The sequence below is a fragment of the Pseudorasbora parva genome, chromosome 1 (genome assembly GCF_024679245.1).
Source record: "Pseudorasbora parva isolate DD20220531a chromosome 1, ASM2467924v1, whole genome shotgun sequence".
In the NCBI taxonomy this organism is placed as follows: domain Eukaryota; kingdom Metazoa; phylum Chordata; class Actinopteri; order Cypriniformes; family Gobionidae; genus Pseudorasbora; species Pseudorasbora parva.
In genome coordinates, this window is record NC_090172.1 from 48,409,190 (window position 1) to 48,423,388 (window position 14,199).

At 49.4% G+C, this 14,199-nt stretch overlaps 1 protein-coding gene across 2 annotated transcripts in view; it reads right to left on the bottom strand.

Moving 5' to 3' along the window:
* Positions 1-14,199, bottom strand: part of svep1 (sushi, von Willebrand factor type A, EGF and pentraxin domain containing 1) — a 105,071-nt gene that overhangs the window by 7,519 nt on the left and 83,353 nt on the right. For both annotated transcript variants that reach the window (XM_067443961.1, XM_067443952.1), the window contains exons 37-44: positions 13,443-14,115; positions 10,175-12,885; positions 9,855-10,083; positions 9,585-9,740; positions 9,257-9,320; positions 8,852-9,025; positions 8,551-8,727; positions 7,804-7,998 (exon numbers count right to left, since the gene is read on the bottom strand). In XM_067443961.1, the coding sequence (XP_067300062.1) occupies positions 7,804-7,998; positions 8,551-8,727; positions 8,852-9,025; positions 9,257-9,320; positions 9,585-9,740; positions 9,855-10,083; positions 10,175-12,885; positions 13,443-14,115 (4,379 nt within the window). The remainder of the gene's footprint in view (positions 1-7,803; positions 7,999-8,550; positions 8,728-8,851; positions 9,026-9,256; positions 9,321-9,584; positions 9,741-9,854; positions 10,084-10,174; positions 12,886-13,442; positions 14,116-14,199) is intronic.

Below are 14,199 nucleotides of genomic sequence, written 5' to 3' on the forward strand. Positions count from 1 at the left end.
AAGGCTACAGGCAGTGAGTGAAATTCAACAGGTGTCTCACAGAGAGAAAAGTGAATATACACACATACTGTTCAGATTCAAGCAATAACCAGTAATAATCAGGCAATAACCAGTAAATGTGCACACAATCTACCACATACATATAGATGTCATATTACAGAGCTATAGCATGCAAATTGCCCAGTGATCAAGATATCACAAATAATACCACACAACAAAGAAACATTAACTAACTGTGAGAGAAAAAGCTTGTATTTTTTCTATGATAGCATGCAGAAGCAGTGGGGACAGAAACAAATAGAGGTAAAAGATTCCAACGAAACACAGATAGTACGATAGAGATTCCATGCAATGAGAAACGTCTCGGTTACGTATGTAACCCTCGTTCCCTGAAGGAGGGAACGGAGACGTACGTCAGAACTGAACCGACGAATGGGATCTTACTTTAGAGACCAATCCTACTTCGAGCATCTAACAACGAGCCAATGAAATTTGGCATGCGATCACGCATTCCACGGTCCGCCCCGCAGCGCGGGTATAAATAGGAAGTGGAATGGTAGATCAGCGCTTTTTCTGCTGAGGAGCCGAAAGGTGACCGGACTCCCAGCGGAAGCACAGCATCTGGCGACGGGACGTACGTCTCCGTTCCCTCCTTCAGGGAACGAGGGTTACATACGTAACCGAGACGTTCCCTTTCAGTCGGTCACGTTCGACGTACGTCAGAACTGAACCGACGAATGGGATCCCTATGGAAAACGCCAGGATGCTGGCCCTTCCAGCGTCCTGCTTGAGCGCACTGCACCGTCTAGTATGGTACGGAAGTCAGGGCTCTAAGCAGGGAGTACAGTCACTGCTGTTTCTGCAAGACCCACTCAGAATGACTATTGGATAACGCTGGGAAAGCGTGCCTACCTCGTACTTGAGAGAGAGGGTACGCTGCGGGGCCACGTCCTTCAGGGAAGGAGAGGTGGCAGAATACACATAAGGACTAACCTGGCAGGGTAGTGCAACATATGGCAGTCTCTGGGGTGGTTCCAGCCTGACTGAAGGGGGGAAAGAACACGCCCAGAGACGACAGAGCGGGCTCTGTCGAGGGAAAGACACGGGGCTAGCCCGAAGGGTAGCTGGTACCGTGGAAGAATACACATATGGGGTTGCCGTGAGGGAACCGCTACATATGGAACCCAGCCTACAGCCACGTTTCACAAGCATACGGGTGCAGGCCTGGCGTCAGACGGTCCGCAACGTCTGACACCGGAGGGGTGACGGAGGAGCTCGACAGGGTTAGCCGGTTTCCCGGGGAACACAACTGGAGACAATAGACGCACGTATCCGGCCCAGAGGGCGGGAGTGGCGTTTCGCAAGCCGACACTTAGAACGGGCACTTAGCGCTCCTGGCCCCTGGGGGCGAGGATGCGGGAAGATACCGGCTCTACACGTAAGCTATAGAATCTAGCAAACGTGTTAGGTGTCGCCCAGCCCGCAGCTCTACATATGTCTGTCAGCGAGGCGCCTTGAGCCAGCGCCCAGGAAGAAGCAACACTCCGAGTGGAGTGAGCTCTTACACCGAACGGGCAAGGCACGTCTTGGGACTGGTAGGCCAAGACTATAGCCTCCACTATCCAGTGGGCTAACCTCTGCTTGGAGACAGCCTTTCCCTTCTGCTGGCCTCCGTAACAGACGAAGAGTTGCTCTGAGGTCCAAAGGCTTTGGGTCCGGTCAACGTAAGCGCGAAGAGCGCGGACCGGACACAACAAAGCCAGGGCTGGGTCTGCCTCCTCCGAAGGCAGCGCTTGCAGGTTCACCACCTGATCCCGGAAGGGAGTGGTAGGAACCTTGGGCACATATCCGGGCCGGGGTCTCAGGACAACGTGAGAGTTACCCGGCCCGAACTCTAGGCACGATTCGTTGACCGAAAGTGCATGCAGGTCCCCTACCCTCTTGATCGAGGCCAATGCCCTCAGGAGCACTGTCTTCATTGACAAGATTTTCAACTCACAAGACGCCAAAGGCTCGAAGGGAGGGCTCTGAAGTGCTCGGAGCACTAGAGCTAAGTCCCAAGAGGGTATCGAGGATGGACGAGGAGGATTTAGTCTCCTCGCACCTCTGAGGAACCTGACGACTAGGTCGTGCTTCCCCACGGACTTACCTTCTACTACATCATGGTACACTGCTATTGCTGCAGCATATACCTTGAGGGTGGAGGGAGACAGCCTTCTCTCCAACCCATCTTGCAGGAAGGAAAGCACGACACTGATCGAACACCTTCGGGGGTCTTCCCGGCGGGAAGCGCACCACTCAACGAACAGGTTCCCCTTCAGAGCATAGAGGCGCCTCGTAGAGGGGGCTCTAGCTGAAGCGATGGTATCTACGACAGCTTGTGGTAGTCCATCTAGAACCTCCGCGTCCCGTCCAGGGACCAGACATGAAGACTCCAGAGGTCTGGACGCGGGTGCCATAGTGTGCCCCGTCCCTGAGAAAGAAGGTCCTTCCTCAGGGGAATCGGCCAAGGAGGGGCTGTCGCGAGGAGTGTGAGTTCTGGGAACCAGGTCCGGTTGGGCCAATACGGCGCAACTAACAAGACCTGCTCCTCGTCCTCCCTGACCTTGCACAGAGTCTGTGCAAGAAGGCTCACTGGGGGAAACGCATACTTGCGTAGGTCCCGGGGCCAGCTGTGCGCCAGTGCATCTATGCCGAGGGTACCCCCGGTCAGGGAATAGTACCACTGGCAATGGGTCGAGTCCGGAGAGGCAAACAGGTCGACCTGTGCGGCTCCGAACTGGTCCCATATCAGCTGGACCGCCTGGGGGTGGAGTCGCCACTCTCCCGGAGGTGTCGGCTGACGAGAGAGCTCGTCGGCTGTCTGGTTCAGCACACCAGGGACATGAATGGCCCGAAGCGACCTCAGCTGCTTCTGACTCCACAGGAGGAGGTGGCGGGCGAGTTGGAGCAGACGACGGGAGCGTAGACCACCCTGACGGTTGATGTACGCAACGGCCGTGGTGCTGTCCGTACGGACCAGTACATGCTTGCCACGCAGCGGCCCCTTGAGGCGGCGGAGTGCCAGATGTACTGCCAGTAACTCGAGGCAATTGATATGCCAATGCAATTGCGGCCCCGTCCACAGACCAGCAACTGCATGCCCGTTGTACGTGGCCCCCCAGCCTGTGGTGGAGGCATCCGTGAATAGCACAGCATGCCTGGACACTTGTTCTAGGGGCACCCCGGCCCGGAGAAACGAAGTGCTGGACCACGGGCTGAAGGTTTGGCGGCAGTAAGGAGTCACTGGGACCCGGTACTGACCGCTCTGCCACGCCCACCTCGGGACTCGGCCATTGAGCCAGCGTTGAAGCGGTCTCATATGAAGCAATCCGAGCGGCGTGACCGCGGCTGCAGATGCCATATGCCCCAAGAGCCTCTGAAAGAATTTCAGTGGGACCGCTGTCCTGCTCTTGAACATATTCAAGCAGTTCAACACCGACTGGACTCGCTCCTCGGTGAGGCGCGCCGTCCGGTTGACCGAGTCCAGCTCCATACCGAGGTAAGAGATCCTCTGTGTGGGACAGAGTTTGCTCTTCTCTCGGTTGACCCGAAGGCCCAACTGGCTGAGGTGACTGAGCACCAGGTCCCTGTGTTCGCACAACTGGTCCTTCGACTGGGCTAGGATCAGCCAATCGTCGAGGTAGTTGAGAATCCGAACGCCGCGTTCTCTGAGTGGAACAATGGCTGCCTCCGCGACCTTCGTAAAGACGCGGGGCGACAGGGACAGCCCGAAGGGCAGGACCTTGTACTGATATGCTTTCCCCTCGAACGCAAAGCGTAGGAACGGTCTGTGTCGAGGGAGAATAGACACATGGAAGTACGCGTCCTTCAGGTCGATCGCTGCAAACCAATCCTGGGGACGGATGCATTGGAAAATGCGTTTCTGCGTCAACATCCTGAACGGGAGCTTGTGCAGGGCCCGATTCAGAACTCGCAGGTCCAGGATTGGCCGTAACCCACCCCCTTTCTTGGGCACAATGAAGTAGGGGCTGTAAAACCCCGTCTTCATATCGGCTGGAGGAACCGGCTCGATCGCGTCCTTCGCCAGTAGGACCTCGATCTCTGACCGCAAGACTTGAGCACCGCTGCTTCGCACGGAGGTGAAGAGGATGCCCTTGTACTTGGGTGGCCGGCGTGCGAACTGAATCGCGTAGCCGAGTCTGATGGTACGGATGAGCCAGCGAGACGGCCTGGGGAGACCTAGCCAGGCCCCCAGAGACCGTACAAGCGGGACCAACGGCACCACAGACGTGCCCGGGGTGGGGCAGCGAAGCGGAGTACTCTGGCCCGACTCGGGAGGCCCGGAGGCGGCCCGTAGTGTTGCCTGAGCACTCCTGGTTTGGACAGAGAGTGGGTGAGAAGGCCCGGGGGCGTCCTCTGAGCCCACTCTGCTGCCCACTGCCCGGAGGCAGGAAAGTGAAGCACTCAGCCCCGACCCGGGAGGCCCGTGGGCGGCCCGGAGTGTTGACTGAGTGCTCACGAGAGAGGAAGTGTGTGGGTGAGAAGGCCCGGGGGCGTCCTCGAGGCCCACACAACTGCCCCCTGGCGACGGGAGGGTAGGAAAGGAGTGACAAGGCCCGTGGGCGTCGCACACTGCCAACCTGACCCTCTTGGGGCCCAGAGAGAGAGGAAACTGCTCTTAAAATGTGGGTACCGCTGGACTCCGGAGAGCCAGTGGCAGAACCGAAACCAGTCAGGGCCCCCCGGTCCTCCTCCGGGGGGGTGGGGGAGGGATGCGAACATCGTCTCCCCCGAGCAGCTCCTGTTCTCCCTAGCCGGCCCGTCTCAGGGCCGCGTCCCCTTGCGCTTGCCTGCCGGTTAGCGGGCCCTGGACGGGTTGGGCGTCCCTCGCGTCCGGCACCCTGCTCCTCCAGTGGAGGCTGCTGCTCGGCTCTAGCAGGGTGGAGGCGGACGCAGGAGGGGATGCCCTCGGCGACGAGCCGGCAGAGGCGCTGCGACCGACGACCGAGCAGCTGGTCGTCGGCACCCTGGTGCAACGCCTCCGTCTGCTCTTGGGCCACCAAGAACTGCTGGGCAAAGTTCTCGATGGTGCCGCCGAGGAGGCCAGCCCGACAGACAGGCTTTTCTTGCGCATATCTGCCAGGTTAGCCCCCTATTCCTGGACCACTAGTGTGGACATCGCCTGACCCAGGGAGCGTGCAGTGATTTTCGTCGCCCATAGGGCGAGGTCCAACACCGCACGCAGTTCCTGCACACAGGGGCGTAGCACCAAATTTTGGGCCCTGGGTACAAACCATCTTGCTGGGCCCCCGTACCATGTATGTGTATGTATAGAAAACTGACTTCTAAGGCCCCCCCCTGCCTCGGGCCCTGGTTACTCAGTACCCTTTATCCCCCCAGTCCCACGCCCCTGCCTGCACAACCCCTGGGCTGGGACTACCCTCGTGCGTGCAGGGCAGAGGGCAGTGAGAGAGGGAAAACAATGATACTTTTTTTTTTTTTTTTTTTTTTTGTCTCATTTTTGGCCCTTTTGACCCTCCATATTTCCCTCTCTCCGATGCAGCAATTGACATCTGTCCTCTGCCAGAGCCAAAAATGAAACGCTAGCCCTTTTTCTCTTTAGGATCAGCGATTCCACCTTCAACTACCAGCAGGCATGCGAGACAGTGAACGTGGCCGTCAGAACGGCACACAGCGCACTGAGCGCTCAAGCCTCTATGAAGAAGGCAAGGCGAACAATGCCCTGACGTGGTCGTGTTCTCATGAGAGAATCCGTACCACCCACGAACAGAGTCTCAGCATGCTTTTGATGCGATAGAGGAGTGGGGGCCCGAGGGGATTTACCCGGCGGGGAATCCCCACTGTAATCCTCAGGCCACCAGCGCTTATCAGCCAAAGTAGCCCTTTTCCAGTAACACTAGAAATGAACTAGATCGGGGGATAGGCGAAGGGACTCGACCCCATCTGAGGTTTCATAGTCTCGACCGCGCATCTAGAGCGCCGACTGACGCGCGCCGGTTGTCGTGACAACCACCGCTGTCAGCCGGCCGCTCGACGGCACACGGCGCGCTGAACACTCGAGCCCTTTATGAGAAGGGGGAGACGAACAACGCGCCGACGTGACCATATTCTTTACCAGAACATGAATCACCCACGATCGCAATCTCACATGCGCTCGTGGCCGTCAAGAGGACAGGAAACAGTTGCATACCAGGAATACACGGTTTGAATGACATCTTGAAAAAGACGCAGGGTCAAACCGTGTTGCTCTTTTGTGAATGGAAAGCTGCTCTTTTAGTGTGCTGAAGCACTCAGGGAGATGACCGCGGCTCCACACAGTTCGTTCTGCAAGCCTGTGTGAGCTCTCAGTGATGTGTATTTGTGTGTGTGTAACGCCCAGCGAACCAACAGTTTGTATAGGAAACGCTCAGCGAGCCAACAGTTTGTATGGGAAACGCTCAGCGAACCAACAAGCTCCTTTAGATCGCTTGATCACTGATCAGACGGTCTCTCACTGACGCGCCGTATCACCCGCACTGGCAGACTCTCTCACTCAACACTCTTTGACTCATAGTCAGACACTCTTCGTAGGAAACAGTAAGCACTGCTCGGCTCCGAAGTAGAAAGCGCTGATCTACCATTCCACTTCCTATTTATACCCGCGCTGCGGGGCGGAGCGTGGAATGCGTGATCGCATGCCAAATTTCATTGGCTCGTTGTTAGATGCTCGAAGTAGGATTGGTCTCTAAAGTAAGATCCCATTCGTCGGTTCAGTTCTGACGTACGTCGAACGTGACCGACTGAAAGGGAAAGCAGAGCTTACAATGAATGTGACACCTAAGCCATGTTCCAAAACCTAGTGAGCTATTGAAATAATATAGTTTTTAATACAGTTATATAGTTTGATGTTAGCATGTTCGTATGCTAATGGAAAACCATCAAATAAAAATACACAGACACACAAATATTGGGTAAACAAATGTATTTTTAGATTACATATATTCCCCTCAATACTGAAAAGTGCTGATTAATTCAGTATCATTTTAATAATCGTTTCTCTCGTCTCATATGCTAGCTTGGATTTATTTTTCACTGAACTAACTATGATGTATCCTGAGCCAAAACCAGAATCTCAGGAATAATTAGGATACCTGCTTTTGTGTCGAAAGCTGCCTCTGTAGAAAGCTCACTAGGGTTTGGAACATTTGTCTTCGACACCATTAGCATTTGCACCCATATACAATCTAATAATTGTGTCTAATAAATCTTTCCGCAATTACATTACATTACAAAGGAATTTGCACTAATTGTGATGCTGAGGAGCAAATGTTACTGATCAAATCCTACTCCTCAAGCTGTTGTTATCAGAAGTCAGCATGATAACATTAAGAGGAAGTGATAAGGGACAAAGTTCATAGTGTCTTAACCCATCATACTGTTCAATATGATGGGTTCATAACACTAATCTCCAGCTCGTCATATCAGGAAGTCTATTTGTTCTAGATTTTGTTAATATACATTTTGTGTGTACATTATGTGGTTTAGAAATGTTTGGGTTGTGCGTGTTCAGATTTATCATAGAATAGAGAGGTGCACTATTAGAGAAGCTGAAATATGTTCTCAAATATGGCCCAAAGATATCCTGCTTGTGCTGAACAATTTGAGATCGATTTGGGGATGGATTTCACTCACATTTGGTGCAAAATGCTTTTGGGCATTAAAATAAATTATATATTAAAGATATTGTTACTCATTCAAATAAATACAGTAAAAGGTGAAAAAATGAATGCTTGTACTCACTCTCACACACTGCAGTGATGGGGGTCCAGGTCTGATCACTCCTGCAAGTTAAAGTAGTGATACCTTTTCTCTGGTAACCTTTGACCCGCTGACCTTTAGGACAACTGACTGGTACAGATTGGCCTACCAGGAAAACCGTCTGAGTAAGGTTGACTTTGCCTCCAGTCCAGCCAGGAGGAGGGGGGCATGATTTGGCTGTTGTGGTGGGGGAGGAGTGATAAGATTTGAGTCATGTATTACTGTAAAGCCTTAACTTCTTAGAAATGTAAATTTAGCTTGTATGTATTTTGGTAGAAAATACTGTGTTTTTTTCCTGGTTTGGTTGTGAAATATTTTTCCCAAAAATGTCAGTTGCACAAAGTTTTGTGAAGTTTGGACAAAGAAAGTAATGTCTATTTATGAAAAATGTGTGTGAACTAAAAACATCAATAAAAAAATTAACAAACATCTAAATGAGATCTTAGAGGGGAATTCACTAAAAATAATAGTTATAGTTATAGTGATAGTGATACTGATAGTGTGCAGTGTTGCAGTGCCAACAGCTGGAAGGCACAATCTATAATTAGCCTACATACAATGTAAGTATGCTTAAGCAGAAACGGATGACAATGATTTTTGGTTAACTTCTCACGACACTTTTAACACCTGGTTAAATGGGGTTGTGAGTGGTGTGTAAATAAAAATGCTTTTTTTTTTAGCTTCCTGAAAGCTTTTTAAAGTTATTTAAAACCATTGTGCTTGACTTACGTATGCAGGCAGGAAAGGATGAACTCCAGGAGCCGTTTCCCATACACAAGACAAGAGACTCTCCTTGCAGTGTGTAGCCTTTGTCACAGTGAAACTCAAGAGCACGCCCGCTAGACAGGTTGTGCTCGTGTACTTTTCCATTTAAAAAATCTGGTATCTTCTCACAGCCTCCTGAAACTGAGTTGTAAAGTTGTGAAAAAGAAAGAGAAAGAATGGAGAAAGGTTAGATAGAGAAACACTTCATGACGTTGAACTTGTACTGTATCTTAAAGCTAAAGAGTGACTGTTTATTTATTCTTACCTTCACACGTTGGTGTAGGTAAGCTCCATGTTCCGTCGGCTTGGCAAGTGAGGTTCTGTGAACCAACCAAGCTCATCCCTGAATGGCACATGTAACTCACAATACTCTGGTATGTCTGACCACTGGGCGAAGTAACTGCATGGGGAACCACCGGTGGAGGACCACATGATGCAGCTAGAAAAAAGATGAGTTTAGAGATCAAGTAGAATGAATGTGTAATAATGATAACAACAACATCAATATAACTTTTTTCCTAAGCATAAACTTTTCAATCTTTTTGTGCCTAATTTAATTAAATTTATGTTTAAAGAAAAACTAACCCAATCTTGTTAATTACTAATGATAACCAGAAAATACAACAAATCTGATGAAAAATTATTATTTTTTAGTTTGAAAAAGTCTTACCAGCACACACTGGCTGAGTTCCACTCCAGGTTTGATCACCTTCACACATCTGAAGAGAATCACCCTGGATGATGTGAAAAAGATTAAAATATAGACAGATTCTGGCTTACCAACTCTTATTCACCACTATTAGAAACATTTATTGGGGAAATAATGTGGGAGAAATATGGCATTAGATAATATAAGGAATAATCCATGTTAACTGGATTTTTTTTCCAGGGTGTTTCTCTGTATACGGCCTGAGACACTGGGATAGGCTCCTGCAGCCCTGTGGCCCTAAACAGGTCAAGCAGTAATTAGAAATGGATGGATGAATAAATATATGTACCTGCAGTTCAAATCCCGGTAGACAAGTGTAGCTAATAATATCTCCATAATTGTAGCTTTTGCCCTCAACCAAACCATTAAGAATGGGGAGAGGCTTCTCACATATAACAGGCACACAAGACTTGGAAGAGAAAGACGGAGACCATTTGCCAGAGACCTGGATGAAATAAAAGGAAAATAACATTGAGACTTAATTAGAAAATGACCAAATGAATCACCAAATGAACCAAGGAGTGTCTATACAGAATGATGATTTTAGCATATCACTTACTGTACACTCAGATAATCCGGGTCCCTCAAGATAGTACCCTGGTCTACAGGAGATTATGACTGTGCCCCCTACAGGTGTTAGCTGCTTGCCTGTGACAACTACATTGGTGAGGTTAGCAGGCAGCCTGCAGGGTGAAAGTCGACATCTGATGCTGTGTTTGGACCAGGTGCCATCACTTTCACAGGTAATTGAGTCTGTCTTTGTTGCTAACTCAAAGCCTTCTTTACACCTGTCAAATGTAAACATTCAGTTGAATGCACCTCAGCATTTTCATTTGAACAATTTAGCTTTTATAGGATGTTTATGTTATGTCAAATTACCTGTACTGAGCTTTGCTGCCATAGGTTAACACTACTCCCGGAGTCTCTGCATTTGGGACGAGAGGAGGCACTCCACAAGAAATGGGTTCACAGTTCAGGTTGGGCTCTCCCCATCTACCCAACCTTCCACAGGAAAGATTAGGAACACCTTTCAAATGATATCCTGGCCTACAGCGGTAGGTGACCGTATCAATAGGGTATGCAGCACTGCCTTGTACAACAGCATTAGGCACAGCTGGGGGAGGGCTGGAACATCTCCCTCGGGTGCAGATGGGTACTCCTGGACTCCACACTCCGCCCTTGTCACATATGGCCTCTGCTGGGCCAAGCATTTTATAGCCATCGTCACATCGGAACCAGATGCTTGTACCACAGGTGTGGTCTCGGCCGAGAACAGTGCCATACTTTAAAACTGGGGGACTGCAGACACATGGTCGGCATTCTGGAACTTGCCCCAGCCAGACACCCTCGGCAGCACATCGTAAAACCGGACTGCCAAGAACCTCATAGCCTGGAAAGCAAATATACTCCACAACATCATCGAAATTAAAGCTTGATCCATTCAGGTAACCATGGCTAATGTCCTCAGGTGGGTCACATGTGACTATATCGCACCGCGGAGGAGGGTCATCCCATAGTCCATCAGCTCTGCAAATCAGCGTAGGATTTCCTGTCAAGATGTAGCCAATGTCACATGAATACCTAACCATACCGTTGTAGCCATAATCCGTGCCTGTTACTTTGCCATTTTCAATTACTGGTGGTTGACCACAGTTGGCTGGGAGGCACTTTGGAGGATCCTCACTCCAACTGCCATTGGCCAAACAAACACTGGTTGGCGCTCCCTGTAGGATGAAACCAAGATTGCAGCTGAATAACAACCTCTTTCCAAATGTATAGTCATTTCCTCTTACTAAAACATCCTTTGATACAGCAGGCCGCCCACAGGAGACTGCTCTACAGGTTGGAGCTTTGTTGTCCCATTTCCCATCAACCTGGCAAGTTCTAGTTTTAACACCCTCGAGGACAAACCCTTTATGGCATTCGTAATGAATAAGCGTCTTGACGTGAAAGGAATTTCCAATCACCTCACCATTTGCAATGCCTCCAGGATTACCACATGAGATGGGCAAACAGCGAGGAGCATTATCACTCCACTGCTGCCCAGAGATACACTGTCGGATTGTCTGTCCACTGAGCTCGTAACCCTCCTCGCAACTGTACTCTGCAAGACTGCCAAGTGGGCTATTTGTTACCATAACTGATCCATATTCAGGGCTGGGTGGAGTCTCACATTGTGCTGGAGCACACACAGGTGCGGTTCCATTCCACGTGCCATCTTCTTGGCACATCAACACGACACCACCATTAATTTCATACCCCGCATGACAACGATATTGAACCAGGGAGCCATGTAAAAAGCTGTTGTCTACTAGTAAATGTTGACTTGTAAGTGTTTCGTCCTCTTCTTTGACCTTCGAGTAGTCACCAAAATCAATGTGAGGAGGCAGGCCGCAATCAGCAGGAGTACATTTTGGCTCAGAGCTTGACCAACCATGTTCTTCACAAGTGAGATGATTATTACCCACTAGCAGGAAACCTGGGAAGCAGCTATAGAAGATAGTAACCCCAAACTTGCTGTCCCGTCCTTCTACAAAGCCATTGTCAATAGGTTTTGGAGGAGAACAGTAAATCTGCACACAAGTAGGAGCCTCCTGATGCCACTGTCCATTCTCCAGACAGGTGAGGGTTTCAGGGCCTTGTAAGCGGTACCCCCTTTGGCAGGAATATATCACTGATTGGCTAAACTGAAGCTTGGAGTATCTAACAGAACCATTGGGAATCTCCTTGGGTGCAGCGCACTTAACAGGGTGACATACAGGTACACCGCCTATCCACAGTCCACTTTGACCACAAAGCACAGTGCTGTTACCCACTAAGTCATACCCTGCCTTACAGCTATAGACAGCAGTACTAAGATACATTAGTCCTTGAACATCCACAATTCCATTTGGTATGTCCTCAGGCTGTGGGCATTCAACAGGAATGCACTCAGGATAAGGTTTACTCCAATTCCCATCTGCCTGGCAACGAACAGAAGCTTCCTTCCGGAGTGTAAAGCCATCCATGCAAGAGTAGGTCACCACACTAGCAAAGTAGGACAGTGTGTCAGATGGGTCACCAAAGGCAACCTCAGGGGGAGGTCCACAAAACACCTGTTTGCAGACAGGGAAAGAGTCATTCCATTCTTGGGATGGGGTACAACGAAGGGTTCGTGCTCCATGGAGAACATACCCTTCCTCACAAGAAAGCTCCACAGTGCCCGAGTCAGAATCTAATCCATGCAATACAAGGTGATTCTCCTCTAAAGGTGGTTCAGGGCACTGTACTGGGGAACAACGTGGGGTTATGCTCTTATCCCAATTTCCAAACTTTAAACAAGTCCATACAGAATCTCCAATGAGTTCATATCCCTCATTGCAGACAAATTCCACCTTGCTGCCGACTTCAAAGGTGGAGCCGTGATAACGGCCATTGTTGATATCAGGTGGGGTAGGGCAGGTGAGAAGGACACAATCAGGAGGGTTGTTGTTCGACCACTGTTTATTAGCCATGCATATACGTTCAGGCTTCCCAGTTAGGCGATAACCATCATTGCAAGCATAGGTCACCCTACTGCTGTATACATATCCGTTCTTTTTTGTTTGGCCCTACGTAGAGAAAAAACACATACATGTTTATTAATGTATGTGAAATAATCAAGGATTACATGGATATTAGAACTTTAGACTGTTTTGTTTAAATACATTTACACACACACACACACACACACACGTTGGTCTATGTGGTTTACAGGTACTCTCCATAGGCGTAATGGTTTTTATACTGTACAAACCATATTTTCTATCCCCTTACACTGCCCCTACCCCTAAACCTACCCTTCACAGGAAACATTCTGCATTTTTACTTTCTCAAAAAAACATCATTTAGTATGTTTTTAAGGCCATTTGAATTATGAGGACATTTGATATGTCCTCATGAACCACATTTATAGTGTAATACCAGTGTAATACCCATGTAGTTATACAAATTTGTGTCCTCATAAACCACATAAACAGGCTCACACACACACACACACACACACACACACACACACACACACACACACACACACACACACACACACACACACACACACACACACACACACACACATATATATAGTGCCAATATCTCATGCATCCCAGGAAGACAGTATAGAATTTACCTGGATTATACCATTTGCCAAGCGAGGTGGGCTGGGACAGGAAATAGGCTGGCATGTGGGCAAGACACCTCCCCACTCACCGTTGGCTTTACAAATTCTCCTCTTCTCTCCTCGAATGAAATACCCTTTGTCACAGCTGTATGCAATTACCGCTCCAAAACTGTAATTGCTCCCACTTACATAACCCTTCTCAATACTTTCTGGCTTTGAACATCTGACAGGCATACAGCCAATGTCCAAAGGCGAGGGTGTCCAATCTCCCCCTATCATGCACTTTAGGGTTCCTGTTGTGTTGAGAACAAAGCCCTCCTCACACTTGTAGTTGACCTCTGTGTTGCTAGCATACTTCAATTTATTTATGGAGTCCAGAATGGCATGAGGTAAATCCGGGGGACGCTGGCAGAAGTTGGCAATGCAGTGAGGAATGCCAAAGCCATCTGGGGGTGCCCAAACACCTTGGGCATTGCAGAACAGTTTTGTATTGTTACCAGCAGTGTAGCCGTCATCGCAAAAATAGATAGCGGTGTCCCCAAAAAGCTGGTGTCCAGTGTCAGGTAGGGCATGGTCAACTTGGGGTGGTGGCCCACAAGACCGAGGCACACACTGGGCAGAATTATGAGTCCAGTTGCCACTCGGGAGGCATTCTTGAGTTTCTATGCCAAGCAGGGTGTAACTATAATAAGAACAATTTTACAAATCACTATTATTAAATCATTATTACAATGATGATAATGAAAAAGAAAAAAAGAAAAATATA